The 18,068-nt window shown below is 37.4% G+C and overlaps 3 protein-coding genes across 3 annotated transcripts; all 3 read left to right on the top strand.

Moving 5' to 3' along the window:
* Positions 1-753: 753 nt before the first annotated feature.
* Positions 754-3,075, top strand: LOC110774521 (keratin-associated protein (DUF1218)). Its single transcript, XM_021979064.2, has 4 exons — positions 754-1,107; positions 1,216-1,331; positions 2,034-2,248; positions 2,558-3,075. The coding sequence occupies exons 2-4, from the start codon at positions 1,242-1,244 to the stop codon at positions 2,859-2,861; spliced, it is 609 nt and encodes a 202-aa protein (XP_021834756.1). The 5' UTR covers positions 754-1,107; positions 1,216-1,241; the 3' UTR covers positions 2,862-3,075.
* A 1,408-nt stretch (positions 3,076-4,483) lies between these two features.
* Positions 4,484-13,223, top strand: SKB1 (SHK1 binding protein 1). The gene is made up of 23 exons (XM_021979104.2): positions 4,484-4,876; positions 5,977-6,094; positions 6,786-6,895; positions 7,070-7,159; positions 7,259-7,324; positions 7,875-7,954; positions 8,073-8,148; positions 8,233-8,319; positions 8,600-8,684; positions 9,114-9,205; positions 9,301-9,336; positions 9,504-9,572; positions 9,975-10,043; positions 10,133-10,186; positions 10,302-10,376; positions 10,513-10,605; positions 10,684-10,787; positions 10,980-11,028; positions 11,112-11,198; positions 11,325-11,430; positions 12,088-12,175; positions 12,497-12,590; positions 12,765-13,223. Exons 1-23 carry the CDS (start codon positions 4,739-4,741, stop codon positions 12,846-12,848), a joined length of 1,950 nt encoding a protein of 649 aa, XP_021834796.1. The 5' UTR covers positions 4,484-4,738; the 3' UTR covers positions 12,849-13,223.
* Positions 13,224-14,047: 824 nt separating this feature from the next.
* Positions 14,048-17,951, top strand: LOC110774548 (pre-mRNA-splicing factor). Its single transcript, XM_021979102.2, has 4 exons — positions 14,048-14,199; positions 14,324-14,696; positions 14,880-17,007; positions 17,492-17,951. Exons 2-3 carry the CDS (start codon positions 14,341-14,343, stop codon positions 16,999-17,001), a joined length of 2,478 nt encoding a protein of 825 aa, XP_021834794.1. The 5' UTR covers positions 14,048-14,199; positions 14,324-14,340; the 3' UTR covers positions 17,002-17,007; positions 17,492-17,951.
* The last annotated feature ends 117 nt before the right edge of the window (positions 17,952-18,068 follow it).

Below are 18,068 nucleotides of genomic sequence, written 5' to 3'. Positions count from 1 at the left end.
GTTTTTAAAGGAAGTCGATGGAAAATAACTACCATCTAATAAATATTTAAGTAATATCTTACCAAAATTAATTTATTTTTTGTTGGATCTAATTTTTTATATATACCAATTAACGTTAAAGATTCCTCTTTATTGTGGAGTTTTGTTATAGGTGCATTGGCCCGTTCTAAATTAGTGTGGATATCTTGACTCTCTATAAAAATATTTTATAATTATCCTATCATTTATTTAAAAATAAAGATTATTTGTTATGTATTAAGGTAAAAAAATAAACAAGTGGGCGGAAATAACATCACCCTAATAAAATACTTGTACAGGTAATACCTTACCAAACAATCTAGTACCATAACAAAATGGTATCCTATTGTTATTTCTTAAATATTAAAATATACATAAATGATTTTTTTAATAAAATTAATGAATCTGCTTATGAATCATTGATCATAAAGCAAATAAATAATGATGAATCTTCCCATATACGTATATCCAAATGCAGAATGATCTTGTCAAAATTGTTCAACATTTTCACTACGTAGTCTGCAATTTGGAGACCTTAAATATTAGATTATTCACAAAAATAACAAATAAATAAAGTCTACATCTTCACGATCCTGATAAGATCGTTGCCCAGCCTATCGATCATCATCAATCAAAGATTTCCAAAAATAATGAGCCCCACAGGGCCTACGAACCTGGGCCCACATACTGTCCAGATTCATACATTTCCTTGCTTGAGACGAACACAAGCAACAAGATAACCAACGCGCCAAACGAGTAGTCTAACGGGAAGTTAATTCTCTCTCTCTCTCTCTCTCTCTCTATCAGCTTGGCTGGGCTGGCACGCACCGGGTAGAAAGGAGAGATTCCAGGATCCGGTTGACTTGGTTGTGTAGGATTAGGATCTTCCACATAAATACAAGACAAATACAAAGTCTTCCTTTTTACCGTCCGCCTATTGCTCTGCTCTTGCTCTCGGATTCTCAAAGACGGAGAATACCAAAGCGAAATCGGCCTACAGAGACAGAAAGAGGAGAGAGAGAGAGGAACACTTTTCTCTGTGAAATTGGCTCAGAAAATTATTCAATTTCCCCACCTCCCTTCTATCAGGTAATGTTTTGTTTTGTTTTGTTTTTGTTGGGTTTTGGTTCAATTTTGATTTGGTTGAATTTTTGTTGAATTTTGATTTTTTGACCCCTTATTTTTTTTCCGTTTCAGGTTGGTAATCTTGTTATTGTGCGGCTATGGCTGTCACCGTGAAGCAGATGTCATTGACAGTGGCCTTTTTCGGTGTGCTCTCGTTCGTTTTCGGAGTGATTGCCGAAAACAAGAAGGTAATTTGCAATATACACTCCAAGTTTCTGTATGTATGCGATCATGTGGTTGCAAAATTTTAGCATGTTCAAGGGTTTGTTGGGTGAAATTGGTGTGGATTTTGTATCAGAAGAAGATTGATTGGTTTCATTTGAGTTTTGGGTCTTTTTCCGGACTTTTCCCTGTAAATTTTACTCAACTTGCAGTCTTGGAACTCATGCACCATAGCCATGATATTCTCTTTTGGTCTTTTGACAGTAGAATCATGTGCACAAATAAAAACACCATGATTGAAATTGAGGCTTAAATAGTAACATTGAGTGTCCCTGCGAATTCTTTTTGCTTTAGGCTCTAGGAATTATTTATGTCTTCATGGTTGAAATTCAAGAGTGCAAGGAAGGAGTAGTTGTTTTCAGCCTTCTAATTCATATGTCCCAAATATTTCTTCCTCTGTGTTCTAGGCAACAGTTACTGCTGCCTTTAAGTTTGAAAAGAATATTGGTAGCTAAATGAATTCTGATTAACAGTTAACGACCGAGTGATTCTGATTAATCCCAAAAAAGAACAAAAGAACAGTTCGTTAGATTATTTACCATAGCGTGGTGGAAATTATAGCAGAAAATGTATCCAGTCTCATTCATATATTTCTTTGATTTGATTCGAAGTAGTTACATGTATTCTTGGCTACTAATTAGATTCTTTGTTTTCTGACCTCTTGACAGCCTGCATCTGGAACTCCAATTCCAGGGAAAGGTGTTGTGTTCTGCAAGTATCCTTCTGACCCATCAGTTGTCCTGGGATATCTGTCTTTTGCCTTCCTCCTGGTATCTACAGTGGCTGGGTTCGTGTCATTGTTTTACCCATATAAAGGAAAGTCCCTCCCACAGACCGCTTTGTTCCGAAGCACTAGTTTTGTTATATTCTTCAACATTTCTCTGTAAGTGTTCACAGTCGTGCATATATCTATATAAGCGTGCTTAGATTTGAATAGTTCAAGGCTTATTCTGTTGATGCATAAGATGTATAAATTGTGCTTTTCATTGCCTATAAGAAGATGTTGTTCTTGCCCAAATTCTCTAGTTATGGATCTTGCAGCCATTTAGAACATCATATAATTTAGAGTAGCTATTCAAGTTGGGCATCATGTCATATAATATTCCTAAAATGTATCATTTAATGTTGGCTGTAAATGCTGATCCACCTCTCTCTCTAATTGTGTTTCTTTGGTGGTGGTGACATTACACAGGCTTACAGCCGGACTAGCTGCAGCTCTGTTGCTATGGCCCACAATAACCGAGCAACTTCATCGATCACGAAAAGTTCATCGTAATCCTGATACCACTTGCCCAACTGCTAAGACTGGACTCCTAGGTGGTGGCGCTTTTGTATCCCTTGATGCATCACTGTTGTGGTTGGTTGCCCTTATGTTGGCTGACAATGCCCGAGAGGATTACTTCGAGGAGACTGAAAAGGATGTCAAGGGTGAGTACGGACAAGTTTCTGCAATTGATTATGATGGACGTGTGAATGTGATGAAAGGAAGTGCTTGAATTGTGTTCCCTTCGCAAGAAGCACTTGGATGTCTCTTTGTTTCGTTCGGACTCGTCCATTTCATATATATGCTCATAAGCTTGTGTGTCAAGCAACTTTATGTGGTGAAAATGAATGTAGACGCTATTCGACATTGTTCAGTACTTTCTGTTTGTGGTTGTGGATTTGGCAAAATGAAGCATATGAATAGACTTTTTAATTTCGCCTCTTCAACTTTGCTTTCAGATTTTCTTTCTACCAGTTGCTAGTAATTTCTTTCGTTGAACGCATTTTTAAACCTGGGTGGGGAAATCAGGCTACTGTAATCTCACCTGTTGACATGGCTGTCACCACCATCTCCATTTTCACCACCACAACCTTCATCATCGCTACCTTGACACACCAACCAACAACCACTGCCGTTGCCGCCTGCGCATCGGTACCCATTTACACATTGAGACATCCATCAAGCTAAATTGTAAATTTCATATTTAATACCAACATTTACACATTGAGACATCCATCAAGCTAAATTGTAAATTTCATATTTAAACCAACTATATTTAATAGGTTAACTAAAAAATAAAATTTATAAAATTTAAATTGTAAATCCATCTTTTAGAACAAAATTTTCATCATTTTGAATTGAAGTATGCTCGACATTTTTTTATATTATTATACAAGATGCTCAACCATTTCTCAAGACTATATAACTAATTTTCCTTTGCCCTTTTGGACTTTTTGATCCAAACAATTTGAAAAAATTATCACATATTGTGACACTTTGTACTTTATCATATCAAATTATGTGTATATGCCTCTAGTTTATGTGTTAAGTTTGGAGGGATATGTGTATATAATATTTTGTTGGTATTTGTAGGATTGACGAGTAGATAGATTGCATTGACAAATAATTAGCTGAATTTCATAAGTGGTTTACTCAACTGGAGATGCGGTTCAAATTATTTGCTCGCGATTGCACATTTATGAACGATCGAGGTTTAGGGTGGCTAATTGATGAGTGAATCAACTAGAAATTCATGGATTATCCACCCTCGACTTGATCGATTAGACTTGTGCAATTGCAAGCAAAAAAAATTGAAGTGCATCTCAAGTTGAGTGAGCCACTTATAAAATTAAGGTAATTATTTGTCAATACAATCTATCTACTCGTCAATCCTACAAATACCAACCAAATATTATATACACATATCCCTCCAAACTTAACATAGAAACTAGAGGCATATACACATAATTTGATATGATAAAGTACACAGAGTGTCACAATATGTGATAATTTTTTCAAATTGTTTGGATCAGAAAGTCCAAAAGGGCAAAGGAAAATTAGTTATATAGTCTTGAGAAATGGTTGAGCATCTTGTATAATAATATAAAAAAATGTCGAGTATAAAAAAACTAAAGGCATATACACATATTTCATATCTAAATTATCGTTTCAATGTTGTGTATGCATAGCACTTAATTCTCAACTGAGAAAACAATGTGAACATACTGCCAAATAGACAAAAAAAATAACAAGTTAATCACATTAAAACTAATATTCATGTATTTGGACCGACTGTGGTAGCCATAAGATGATGATTCACACACCACCCTACTCCTCCCATACCAGGAAGGGAGAGAATCTTGTAAAATCCATTCAGCTTGGTTCTTAGGTTGGGCCTTTACTTCCTGGGGTACCCAATTTTTTAAAACCCGTTAAACATTCGGTTAAACCCGGCTACCCAAAACCCTAGTCCTAAGCTCCGCAAGCAAACCCTATTTAGAGGCAGCGTTCCATTTCCGTTGACATCAATCAAAACCCCTACCAAAACCCAAACCCTGCTCTGCTTGCACTCTCTCTCCTCTTTGGGCAAGTAAAGTTGTTCAGAGCAAAATGCCGCTTGGTGAAAGAGCAGGAGATAAGAGCGAATCTCGCTACTGTGGCGTGGAGACTCAGTTCAACGATGACATGCCTCACGTCCTCGCTTTCAATCTCTCCCATGGCTCCTTCGATTTCGTCGTGGCTCCTCTGGTCCGTACTTTTCCCTTTTTAATTTTTATTATTTACAATTATTTTTCCTGTTTCGTTTTTCATCTGATTCTTCTGTTTATGCTTAGAAATGATCAATATTTTCGATGTCGTTTATTTTCGAACGACTGTATGGTGGCTAATTAGCCAGTCACATATCGGCTTTACAGCTGCTCTTTTGATGTGAATGGTCAGTAAGCTCACCTATAACAATGCTGCGCTAGTGGCTGTTGCTTGTGCAGTTGCTCGACTATGCAGCTTCACTCTACGTCCACTAACTACATTCACGTCAATTTCTGATTAAAATTACTGTAAATGCCGATGATTTACTTGTCAATTATTTGTGTGTTGCTTAGTTGTTTAGAAGACTGCGTTGAATTTCATGCTATTTCATGGACATTTGTGCAATTTCTTTTCTCATGGTGGCTAATTAGCCAGTCACATACAGCCAGAGATGGCTTCTGTTTTGTGTGAATGGTCAGTGAGCTCACCGACAGTAAGGCTTTGTTGGTGGTCTTGAATGGTGAAGCGTAGCTCTGGTTTCACCTTTAGGCTGTAAACTACATTGTTAAATTTTTGATACCTTTGTAATTTTTCTCATTATTGGTGGGTATGAGGACTTTTCTTTGAGCCACAAAGGTACTATTTGTTTACTTCCATAGACAAACATGTTATGTAAAATCAATATGTTGCTGGCCTCTCATGGTATAATGAGGCTCTTTCCACATGAGGAGAGTAAACTACCTTGTATGCTTCATAACTGTGTGTTAATGTTTATTGGATATAATTTGTCTTTTTCAATTATGTATTTTCCCCCGAAGATTATGTTAGAAAATAATGATATACATTCAACATGTAAGATTGTAATGTCTTCTTGAAGTCCTTTGAATTATTTGATTGCCTTTTTGGTCGTGAATGCCTTTATCAAAAGCAGTACATGTTTGTTTGCAGTTAATCTTTTGACTTGTGTTCAGCATCTTGATTGTATCACTAAGGTGTTTGTCTGTGCCTGTTTCTTCATTCCTTTTCCTTTTCCCTTTCTTTATCCTCTGATACACAACTTGGACAACGGATAGTGATTCTTATTCAACCTGATGATGTAGATGGATCCTGCTTATCGGCCAAGCTTAATGCAAAAAGAAAGTGGAGTATCTGGTGTTCTGCCATTTGCTGGGTCAGATTTGGTTTTGAGTCCTTCACAATGGAGCAGTCATGTCGTGGGTATGGACTTATGTAGACAAATTTGTTGTGTTACATTGTCTCCTCCATGGTCAGTCTGACCCTTTTATTTTATTCTCAAAGTTTTTCTTTTACGTGTTAATATTGTTTGAAAGGCCTCAGTATCAATTAGGACTCTTATGTGTAACTTTGGTTTGATTTACTTGCTGGGTTGGATGTTTCTCAATTTTCAGTATAAGAATGTGCTTGAAATTCACTAATTGTTGTTGAAAGATGTCATTGGTAGTTGGTATCTTTTATGAAGTTATGCTTATATGACTGTTTTGTTATTATTGTTTTTTCTTATTGCAATGCAAGTGCATGGCTCTGTGATCATCACAATCTGCATCTCAAAGAAACTTTTCATTGTCAGTGTGGTTTTCGTTTTCAGATTGGAATTAGTAGTTATGGGTGATGTTTTAAGCTGTATAAGTCTAGCTTTGTGGTTACTTTTGCGTGGGATTCCTCTGCGTCGGGATGGATAATGTCTTGGCTGTAAGCCAATAAGGTTGATGGTTAAGCTGGCTAAGTCTAGCTTTCCTGGTTACGTTTCTCTGCATTATGCCGTATGATTTCTTGGCTGAATAAGAATGAAGTTGTTTTAATAAGCTTACATTCTGTGTACTTTTGAACCGCATATCTTCTTGCATCCTAATACATTGACTGCTCACAGTGGTTTCTTGAACTTATTCAGGAAAAATTAGCCCATGGATTGACTTAGATTCAGAAGATGAGATCCTCCGGGTGGATTCTGAAATTACCTTGAAGCAAGAGATAGCATGGGCTTCTCATTTGTCCCTGCAGGTGGGTATAGTTTTATGTAAATATGGATATAGTGTTGCAAAATTTTGGAATTGTTATCACAGGCCATGCTTAAAAATTTCCTGTGTGCTTTGCTACACCAAATTAATTCTGGATATTAGTAACTGAATTTTGTTTTCTTGCTGGCCCTCTATTCTTATCTATTGTTGGGTGTAGGCATGCCTTCTTCCGGCTCCAAAGGGGAATTCCTGTGCTAATTATGCTAGGTGTGTCAATCAGATTTTACAAGGACTAAACAGTATGCAGGTACATTTGTCAATCCAAAGCAGTTTACATCTTTCAACCTCTTTGTGTATTCTACTTTTGAAGCTGGGTTTTATTATTTCTTGTTATGCTCTGTTATAGTTGTGGCTGCGGATTCCATTGGTCAAGACAGACAACGATACGATGGATGTGAACTCTAGTAATTTGGTGAGTGAAGTCCCCTCTGATTATGCTTAGATCTCCATCTCATCTTGAAGGAATGTTTAAGTTCTCCAAATAGATTTTCCATTTTGATGACTTTTTTTTCCTTCTTTTGATGGAACCTCTTAGTTTCCAGCCACTGAGTTTGAACGTATATCACGACTCTTGGCCCATAAATGTTTCACTGTACATAGAAGTCCAACCTTTGTTGCATATGGCCCCTGTTGAACCACCAGAATGACAAGTCTTGTGCTAAATCTACCAACAAATTGGGTGCTATGTTGGAATCTGTATAAAGGCTTTGTTGTTAGATGTCTTGTAGCAAAGAGGAAGGTGAGGAGTGGAGAGTTGCCTCTTTTGTGTTGTTGTAGATTGAGTAGGGTAGTCAAACTTATACAGGGTGTAGACCTTCTGCATGAACTTGAGGTTTCCTTAATGTGTATAACCTTTATTTATCTCCTTTTTTGTTATTTTGATTATTATTTCACTTATGGTGGTATGATGATTGACATACCAGAGGATAAACCTCATTTTCCTTACTTTTTTTCTCTTGCAGGATGATTCCTGGGAGATTTGGAATTCATTTCGTCTGCTATGTGAACATCACAGTCAATTGTCAGTTGCCCTTGATGTTTTGTAAGTTTAGCAATGACCATTCTTGTATAACTTGGCTAATTTATGATTTTTGTTTTCATTGTGCCTGAAGTAGCATACATATTATTTTAAATTTTGAGCGAACTTTCTTTTTCATCAGGAATTCACTACCTTCTGCAAACTCACTTGGACGTTGGTTTGGGGAGTCTGTTAGAGCAGCCATAATCAGTACTGATGTAATTATATGCTGATTGGTGTATTAAGGAAAGCTCAAGTTGATTACTGCTAATTTTCTTACAATGTTCTTGTTTATTTGCCAGTGCTTTTTAACAAATGCACGGGGTTATCCATGTCTGTCAAAGCGCCACCAAAAGCTAGTCAGTGGGTTTTTCAATCATTCTATACAGGTATTTATGAAGGAGTTATCAACAATATTTTGTTCTGTTGAAGTTCCTTTTCCCATTTCCCGCACTTGCAGTATAAGCAACCCCATACTTAACTTTGTTTTTTATTTTTTCAAAGTATTTTCTTGGACAGTGCTCCAAAGTTACTTAAAATCTCCAGCAAGTTCCACCCAATTATGGTTTTGTAGTTGCAAAATTTCTTCATAGACATCATTAGTTTTAGATCTTATGGTCAACTTCCTGCAATGTTTGCTAATCTTTGGAATGCGAAATTTATTTTCAGATAGTTCTATCCGGAGAACCAGTACATAGTCTCCCCAGGATAAATTCAGATTTAGCTGCCAATAATAATGATAATAATGTTGACGGTAAGACCAACCTTCTCTTTACAAGTGAATTGTCTTGAATACTGCTAGTAGATCATTGAAACAGTAATCATTTCGTTTGACTAGTATTTGAACTAGTTGAGTCAGAAAAGCCACACCATTATATGAACATTGTTTCCTTTTCAAAGTGCTTTTGATTGCTTGTCATGACTAGTTTCATATAAGTGCTTCTGAGTTCTGACTGGCTTTTAAAGTGCTACACTTTGTTCTCTAAATTACTTTCTTCGATTCTGATCCTCAGGATCATATGGATCCAGATGCAAATATGAAGGAAACAATGAATGGAAAAAAAATAAAATAATCCCACTAACACAGAACAAATATCAAGAAACAAGCTATAAGATACCTAAGACTAGAAAAACACTTTCAGTTTAACACAATGAATTGTGATAAAGCATTCTTGACATTCAGGTGTCCAGAAACATCCCCTGAGGCCGTATTTGGATTATGTTGGTTATCTCTACCAAAGGATGGATCCCCTTCCTGAGCAAGAACGGTTTGAGGTCTGTCCCTCTCTCTGTCTCTGTCTCTGTCTCTCTGTGCATGTGTATCAGTTATTTTTTTTACATTTCTTGATCCTTTAAGTTTCTTATGCCAGCTTGGTTACAGGGATTTCTTGCAGTCACCCTTACAGGTACAGTTTCTTTGCCTAGTGCTCTCTTGTATTATTATATTGGTACTAGTATTTTTCTTAAGTGTTCCTTTCCTATTTGTTGAAATATCGAATCCTACACACATAGTGATTGCCCATCCTCTTTTAATACAAATTCAAGTTAGGCTAATTCTGCTATTCTAATGCAGCCTCTCATGGATAATCTAGAGGCTCAAACCTATGAAACATTTGAAAAGGACACAATGAAATACATTCAGGTATGCCTGCCTTTGCAAATAAATGCATAAGTAATTTTTTCAGATATTTTGATATCGTTGTGCCATCGTAGTGTGAAATAATTGGGGGAATGAAGTGCTTTATTTAATATGTAATTATTCTATCTATGTTTTGATTGGTTTTGTCCAATCTGCAATTTCCACTGCAACAATATATTTCAGTTAAAATCATAGTATTTTATTTAAATACATCAACAAAACATTGGGTTTTTTTTTTCTTTTCTTTTTTGGAGGGGCCAAGGGTTCTTTGGAAAAGGAAGACATATTGGGATGACATTGCAAACTAAATTACTTTTGTTACCTACTGGTTCAAATGGTTGCTAGAAGGTGTAGTTTATTTTATTGCTTACAATTGTAATAAATTTTTTTTTGCACCTTTTCTAGTACCAAAGGGCAATTTGTAAAGCTTTACAGGACAGGGTTCCAGATGACAAGGCATCTTCAGTGACCACTGTAAGCTGCTCACTTGTAACTGTGCTTTACTAAGTTTGATGACAAAAGTTCTGAAGGTCATGACATGGCTTCATATTTGTTCTGTGAAGGTATTGATGGTTGTAGGAGCAGGACGTGGACCTCTTGTAAGGGCTTCATTGCAGGTGCCTTATCTATCTTATGTATATTACTTTTGGACTAAATTTTTTATATCCAGACTGGATTTTACATGTAGCAGATCATTTTGATGCTCACTCTATATCTCCTTCTCATATGCAGGCAGCTGAAGAAACTGGGCGCAAGCTTAAAGTCTACGCTGTGGAAAAAAATCCAAATGCAGTCGTTACACTGCATGTGAGTTGCAAATTCTCTTTATTGTATTTCTTTCTGTGCTAAGTTGATATAGGTGTTTGTTTGAATTAGACTTTCCCCCCCTTTTTTTTCATGGTCTGCATTTTATATATTGACGTATCTGTGTTTGTTGGAGCAGAGCTTGGTTAAACTAGAGGGGTGGGAAAACATTGTTTCCATAATTTCAAGTGATATGCGTTACTGGGATGCTCCTGAGAAAGCAGACATTTTGGTATGCAAGTATTATCATGAATAATCATCTATTTGTTTTTGGGTTTTCTTAAAACCATTTCCTTCGATTGTGTAATAGGTGAGTGAATTATTGGGTTCTTTTGGTGATAATGAGCTATCTCCTGAGTGCCTTGATGGAGCTCAGAGACTTTTGAAGGACGATGGAATCTCAATACCTTCATCGTACGTGTACTTTTATTTTGAAGTTTTACGTGAAAGGTGTCACCTTCGGGACAGGATTTGTTCAAAAATCAGTATTGACATTTGAATATCTTGTGGGGAAACTGTCCAGATTTCTTATCTAAGTGCTCAGCATCAATAGTTTTCAATTTTCATTAGTGCTTCTCTCATAAAAGTTTATATGCCTCTTTTCAGGTACACGAGTTTCATCCAACCGGTGACTGCTTCAAAGCTTTACAATGATGTATGCTCGTGTCTTTGTGCCCAGATGTCCCAATACTATCTGTTTTGAGGATTCCTTAGCAACTTCTTGTGGTTATGTTTCAGGTTAAGTCGCATAATGATGTTGCACACTTTGAAACTGCATATGTTGTTAAATTGCACAACATTGCAAGACTTGCTCCTCCTCAACCTGTGAGTTTTTCTCACTCACGTGCATTTGATGTTATTAACTTGTAAACAGTCTTAATTCATCAACTGTTTCACCACGACTTGATATATTGTTTTAAGCATCTGATATCTTGTTTTCAACTAAGATAGGTGTTCACGTTTATTCATCCAAATCGCTCAACTGACAAAAGCAATAACCGGTACACGAAGTTGCAGTTTGGAGTATCCAGTGATACTGGCTCGGCCATGATTCACGGTATGTGGTGGCATCATTTTTCTTTTGGTAAATAAATATTCTTGAATGATTCAAGGATGTCATTAGGGTGTTGCATTTAGTTATGTGACTGAATTCTCCTCTGATTGTACTGCTGACTCTTGAATGATTATCATGTGTCATAATGTTGGAAATTTTAAAAATATGAAAGGTTCATGTTAAAATCCGATCAATACTTAGGCCTCTTTTTTGGGTATCATTTGTCGATATGAAATGAATTTACCCTGGAAAACTCTCAAGAAACTTAGAATGTTAAACATCATTTATTGTTACGGAGGCAAAAATGAACAATAAAAAAAGTACTTGAGGCATGCACATGTAATGATAATATGCATGACAGGATGGGAAAAGGCTAGGAATGCAAATACTCAAAATTTGTATATTGTAAAATCTTGCTGAACATTGTTGGAAGATATGGATTTTGTTTTGGGGTTGAGAAAGCATTAGTGGGTTGGTTATGCAATGCAATGATTTTGGTTTATTGCACCTGCCATGTTTAACAACCGCTACTTGAATTTGTTCTTTGAGCAGACTAAGATCTGAGTCTATTTATGCTGAGAAAAACACATGCACACACATTTAATTAAGACATGTTTGTATTAGGAAATTTCTGATTTACCCTTTTTCCTGCACCTTCAGGATTTGCTGGCTATTTTGATGCTGTTCTATACAAAGAAGTTCATCTCGGCATTGAACCGTCAACATCAACACCAAACATGTTTAGCTGGTGTGGATCCCTACTATCCTTTTCTTGTGCGGTTGATGCTTGTCACCCTATGTTTGCTTTTTCTTTCCAATTGTTAAAATGTTTTTATTTATTTTATATTTTCATGGTTATGCTACAAGTGGTAAACACATGAAGCAAAGCATGGCTAAAACTTATGTGGTAGTTATATGACTTACATTACATGCTGTTTATCATAGCTCAAACTTATGTGGTAGTTGTATGACTTACATGCTGTTTATCATCTAGATGAACCCGAAAATTATTGGTTTCTTGTATCTCTAAATCACTGCACTATTTGACCTGGTATGTTGTTGTACTCAGGTTTCCAATATTTTTCCCACTGAGGACACCCATTTCTCTACATCCTGGTTCTTCTCTTGAAGTACATTTTTGGCGTTGTTGCCGTCCTAGCAAGGTAACGATTAGTAAACCCTTAATAGACAATCCGTTATTGTTTACAAAGAATGTATAAATCTCAAGGCCATTATGCATGGGCAGAATCTTGAGCATATAATTAGTGTGTTTTGTGCATCTGTTCCTGAGTTTGTAGTTTTTGATGAATAATGAGCTCCTATGGAATGTGATGCAGGTTTGGTATGAATGGTCTGTGACATCGCCCTCCAGTTCACCCATTCACAACACCAATGGACGTTCATATTGGGTCGGGCTGTAGCGTCACTTGGTTTTATGTCTTGTTTGATACACGTGAGGATTGAAAGTCTGGTATTCCGATGCGTAAAACGCAAGCAGATTTGAGTGTTTGATTCATCTTAGAGGCGACTAAGGCGAGTGTCTAATATGCCTATGCCCCACCTAAAATTCATGGTGGTGAATTAGTTTGGGTGCCCCGTAGATGTGGGAAGAATTACACCCGGATGCATGCAGTGCTTGTCCCTGATGTGAGTTTGTATTGAATATATAAGGCAATAGAAATGTATATCTGTTGTTAGGATTCGAAATTTTGTTGTTCGACTCTATACAATAGTTGACGATATGAGTCACTGAAATCACTTGATTAGAGATAAAAGTGGATTAATTTATAAGTGTTTATAGTCTTCCCATCTTTTATACGCGCATGCCAGCAAACATTTGTGGGCATAGGCCTATGCGGGCAAATATTTGACGGCATAGATCTATCCCCGATCTTTGACAAATTGACAGGGTGACAAGGGAACCTTAGTTGATAACATCGTAACATAAAAGAAGAATGGTTTAATCTCTTGGTTTATTTTTGAAATCTGTTGATTAAACGTAAGATAAATATTATTATGTGGATGCCCTTGTAAATTTGCCCTCTCTCTAAGTCTAATATTGGTCAATGATGAAATAATCAGATAATTTAGGGCTATGTCCATGCAATTAGAAAATAATCAAATATATTAAAGATTAGCGGCTTTGAGTTTCAGAGTTTGGGTTATAAAATGGTAAACTCATCATTAACATTTTGTTAAAAAATGCAAGTGAAAAATAGAATATATGGGTGGAAATAACATTTATCTCGTGGTCTTAAGTTTGATTTCCCCATTTCATCCCAATCCTAACCCAACCCGAGACCCATCCCCCAACAACTGCCCAAATTCCAATCCCAACCCCACCTCCACCAGAGACCCATCCCCAGCTCATACGCATCCTTTTTTTTTTTTTTTTTTTTTTTTTTTTCTAATTTTTTTTTCTTCATTTATAATATATTTTTTTTAATTTTAATCCACGTGGCGTCTACATCAGCAATCTAACAAATGTTTTTTTACCAAACTTGACGGGATGACCAATAATGTCATAAAAAAAACATAAAAGATCAACGATGATAATTTGACAAACCTGAGGGCATCATTTGTGATAAAAAAACCTTTATAAATTCCAAAGCCTGTAAAGTTGGCCTCTTCTCGAAATTCCTTTCCAAACCTGAAAAGGTTTTAAAACAGAAAAAAAATACTAAGGTTATAAATCTGTATCTTTCCTCTCTGCTTGTGATACGAAGAGAGAGCGAGGGAATTTCAACAAACAGCGCCGTTAGCAAAATCCAGGTTCTGTTTGTTTCCCTGGAAATCAATTGCTTGCCCTTCTTCGTTTTGCGTTGGATTTGTATCCACCTGTTTTTGAATCTAGGGTTTCTGCGAGTTGATTTTAGTACCGATTGTGATTGAACAGTGATTTTGAAGAGCGAGATGTACAACGGAATAGGGTTACAAACTCCAAGGGGGTCTGGGACCAATGGTTACATACAGACCAACAAGTTCTTCATCAAATCGAGGACCGGAAAGGTCGCCGATTCTTCCAGAGGCTTTGACGACGACCAGGGCATGGGCGGCGTCATGAAGAGGGCCAACAAGGACATCCTCGAGCATGATCGCAAGCGCCAGATTCAGCTCAAGCTTGTGGTGCTCGAGGATAAGCTCACCGATCAGGGTTTTACAGATGCTGAGATCGCGGAGAAGCTCGAGGAGGCTCGGAAGACTCTCGAAGCCGCCGCTGCTTCCGAGGAGCTCGGTGGACCCACCGCCGTTGTGATTTCCGATAAGAAGTAATTTCTCTCTCTTTTTTGGTTAAAGTATGAAATGTTGAGAATTGCTTGCATATTTGAATAGTAATATCTTTATTTTTCTAATTATAGTAGTATATTTTGCTAGAATGTGATTAAAAGTTGGACATTGAAATGTGATATTTTGAATTTTTTGATTAAATTTATATTTTGTCACTCAACCAGGGTTTCAGATACACAGACCCACCAAATTGCTGCCAGGAAGGAGAAGCAAATGGAAACATTAAGAGCTGCTCTTGGACTAGCTTCATCTGAATTAATAGAAAAAGATACTGATGAGATTGATGATGGACTGAAAAGTAGTAGGAAGAATGGTCCAAATGATGATGGCAGGCCTCAGGAGAGAAGCGAGCATGCATTTTTGGACAGGGACCATTCGCGGAAGAAACATGGGGAGGAAAAGCAGAAAGCAGAAAAAGATGATAAGAAAAAGAGTTTGAAAGAATCTAGGCGGAACAAGAAGGAAGAAAGCAGGAAGAAAAGGCATAAGTATGATTCTTCTGATACCGATAACAGTGGTAGTCCTCCGAAAGCTGATAAAAAGAAGAAGCGCCATGGAACTAGCAGCAGTGATGAAGATGATTCTGAAGTTGATGTTGGCAAGAAGCACAAGGTTGCAAAGAAGCACAATAAAAGAAGAAATGAAAACACCGATGATTCTGATTCTGCCACCAGTGATGATGATGCGAAGGACAGTTCAAGAAAGAAAGTTGATAAGTTCAAAAAACCTCACAGGAGGCATGATTCCGATGAAGATGATTCAGAAGTTGATGGTAGAAAGAAGCAGAAGGTTGTAAAGAAGCATAATACGAGCAGAAAGAATGACACTGATGATTCTGATTCTGCTACCAGTGATGATGGTGCTGTGGGCAGATCCAGAAAGGAAGTTGAGAAATCCAAACAACCTCGTAGGAGGCATGATTCTGATGAAGATTCTGGTTCTGATAAAGACTTCTCGAAGAGTAGAGCTGAAAAGGAGAAACTACATGTGAAACCAAGCAGGCGGAATGATTCTGGGGATGAGTCTGATTCTGACAGCAGGATGGAAAGGAAAAAAAGTCAAGTTGAGAAGCAGCGGAATCAGCATGGTAGCCGAAAGGTAGAGCGAGATAATTTTGTCGTGGAGGATGACAACAAAGGCAACAATGTTAAAAGTGGAAAAAGCAGGAAAAATTATGATGTGGATGATGAATCTGACTATGCAAGGTCCAGAAAAAGTAGAGGTGCAATAACAGAAAAGAGTAGAGGAAGTGGCAGGATTGATACTGATGATGATGTGACTGTAGAACGTGAGGACAGAGTTCACAGCAAGGATAGTGAACCACAATGGGTTAGTAGGAGGGGTAATCAGGATTACGAAGAGCATGGAGGAGGTAGAAGCCGCAGCAAGGATGATCAGGAGCATAAGGGTAGAAAGCACGGAAGGGATGAAGAGGATCATGGAATACGTGGAAGACACAACAAGGAGGAAGAAAATAGGGGAAGGAAGCATGGAAGAGACGAAGAGGATCATGAATATAGAAAGCACAGAGAAAATCACGAAGAGGAGCGTGGAAATAGAAAGCTTGGGAAAATGGAGGAAGAACATGGAAACAAGGATATTGACAGGGATCAAGTCATGGATTACAAGAGAGCAAAATATGATGATTCTAGATCAAATGAGAGGAGGAGGCACGAAAATGACAAACACAACGAAGAAGATCCTAAATATAGAAGGCATGTAGAGGATGTTGAAGAGGAGCGTGGTAATAGAAGGCATGGAAAAATAGATGAAGAAAGGGGAAGTAAGGAGACTGAGAGGGAGAAGAGGAGGCACGGAAATGACAAACATAATGAAGAGGATCACAAATATAGAAGGCATGCAGAGGATATTGAAGAGGAGCGTGGAAATAGAAGGTACGGTAAAGTAGATGAAGAAAGGGGAAGTAAGGAGACTGAAAGGGTTAGGAGGAGGCATGAAAATGACAAACACAATGAAGATGATCGTATATATAGAAGGCATGGAGAGGATGTTGAAGAGGAGCGTGGAAATAGAAGGCATGGAAACATAGATGAAGAAGGGGGAAGTAAAGAGCCTGAGAGAGATAGGCACCTGGATTACAAGAGAGCAAGATATGATGATTCTAGAAGGCATGGAAACATAGATGAAGAAGGGGGAAGTAAGGAGACTGAGAGAGATAGGCACCTGGATTACAAGAGAGCAAGATATGATGATTCTAGATCAAGTGAGAGAAGAAGATATGAAAATGACAAACATAATGATGGTCGTTCCAGGAATCGAGACTGATTTATGGTAAGTTATACTTTTTTTTAAAATTCTTTACATGCATTGTTTGTTAACTGCTTTTGAATTTTTTGTTATGTTTAGGTCACATACAAACATCAAGATTGCATACCTTTTAATAAATGTCACTGAGTGCATGTTATCAGCCATCCATTTTGTTTTGTGTCATGGGTTCCCATGCTTTAGTTTCTATGTTTTTGGTTTATAAGAATTAAGGTTGTTGTAACTGTCGTCTTCATGCAGCTTCGTTTCTGCAAAACACTATTTTCTGTAAAGAGAGGAATAAACCTATCTGTTGAAAGCTGAAACATAGTGGTTTATATGCTTAGCAAAGTGTGGCATTAGAAGTGGCAGTTGGATATGTAGTGTCAAAATAGTCTCCTCTGAGTCACTCTTTGTAACTCATCCATGCACGCTCCCATTGTTTTCTGAATCAAGTGTTTTTTCATCGCAATATAACCTTCATTGTGGTTCTAACATAAAAATGTGACAGGTTTTATCATGTCTGTCAGAGTGTGCTGAACATAATCGACTGTCGAGAGCAGAACTGGTTGTGCCAGTTGTGCCGCTGGTGATGGAGGTGACATGTTAGTTTGACCAACCGTTGAGAGCTGAACTGGTTGTGCCGCCTGTTATGGAGTGGAATTTTAGTTTGGCCGAGTTTGTTGTATTGCATTTGGAGTTGTTATGTTTTCTTGGATCTGTATCAGATGATGCAACTTACCTGTAATACGGTTTTTAGGAACGCAGTTTGAGACCTAGTTTTTTGGTTTGCCATCAGATCCAGCCCTGGAATGCTGTGATTTTATTTTGCTATTTTCACGAGTCTTTGGCATGCCTCCTTCCCTGCAGCCAAGGGAGTCTTTGAGGAAGCGATGAGAAACGCAATGCTTTTAATCTATTTATTGTAAGAATCTGAAATTCGCTGTTGGACTATTATTTTATTAGCAGCAGGATGAATGTGTCATGGCATCTGCCAATGAAGTCACGGATTTGGTTACAATTGTAATTTTTCTTCTTTGTAAGGTGACAATGATAAAACCATGAAAATTAGAGATTGACAAATTTCC

The sequence above is a fragment of the Prunus avium genome, chromosome 1 (genome assembly GCF_965620075.1).
Source record: "Prunus avium chromosome 1, drPruAviu1.hap1.1, whole genome shotgun sequence".
Lineage (NCBI taxonomy): Eukaryota > Viridiplantae > Streptophyta > Magnoliopsida > Rosales > Rosaceae > Prunus > Prunus avium.
This window is presented reverse-complemented; position numbering and strand designations above follow the sequence as displayed.

Bases quoted from the DNA above. Each gene is read 5' to 3' on its own strand.
- LOC110774548 (XM_021979102.2), top strand. From the start codon at position 14,341: ATGTACAACGGAATAGGGTTACAAACTCCAAGGGGGTCTGGGACCAAT. The intron at 14,697-14,879 runs GTAATTTCTCTC...TCACTCAACCAG, and splicing joins GTTGTGATTTCCGATAAGAA to GGTTTCAGATACACAGACCC.
- LOC110774521 (XM_021979064.2), top strand. From the start codon at position 1,242: ATGGCTGTCACCGTGAAGCAGATGTCATTGACAGTGGCCTTTTTCGGT. The intron at 1,332-2,033 runs GTAATTTGCAAT...ACCTCTTGACAG, and splicing joins TGATTGCCGAAAACAAGAAG to CCTGCATCTGGAACTCCAAT. The intron at 2,249-2,557 runs GTAAGTGTTCAC...GACATTACACAG, and splicing joins ATATTCTTCAACATTTCTCT to GCTTACAGCCGGACTAGCTG.
- SKB1 (XM_021979104.2), top strand. From the start codon at position 4,739: ATGCCGCTTGGTGAAAGAGCAGGAGATAAGAGCGAATCTCGCTACTGT. The intron at 7,955-8,072 runs GTAAGTTTAGCA...CTTTTTCATCAG, and splicing joins TCAGTTGCCCTTGATGTTTT to GAATTCACTACCTTCTGCAA. The intron at 8,685-9,113 runs GTAAGACCAACC...CTTGACATTCAG, and splicing joins TAATGATAATAATGTTGACG to GTGTCCAGAAACATCCCCTG.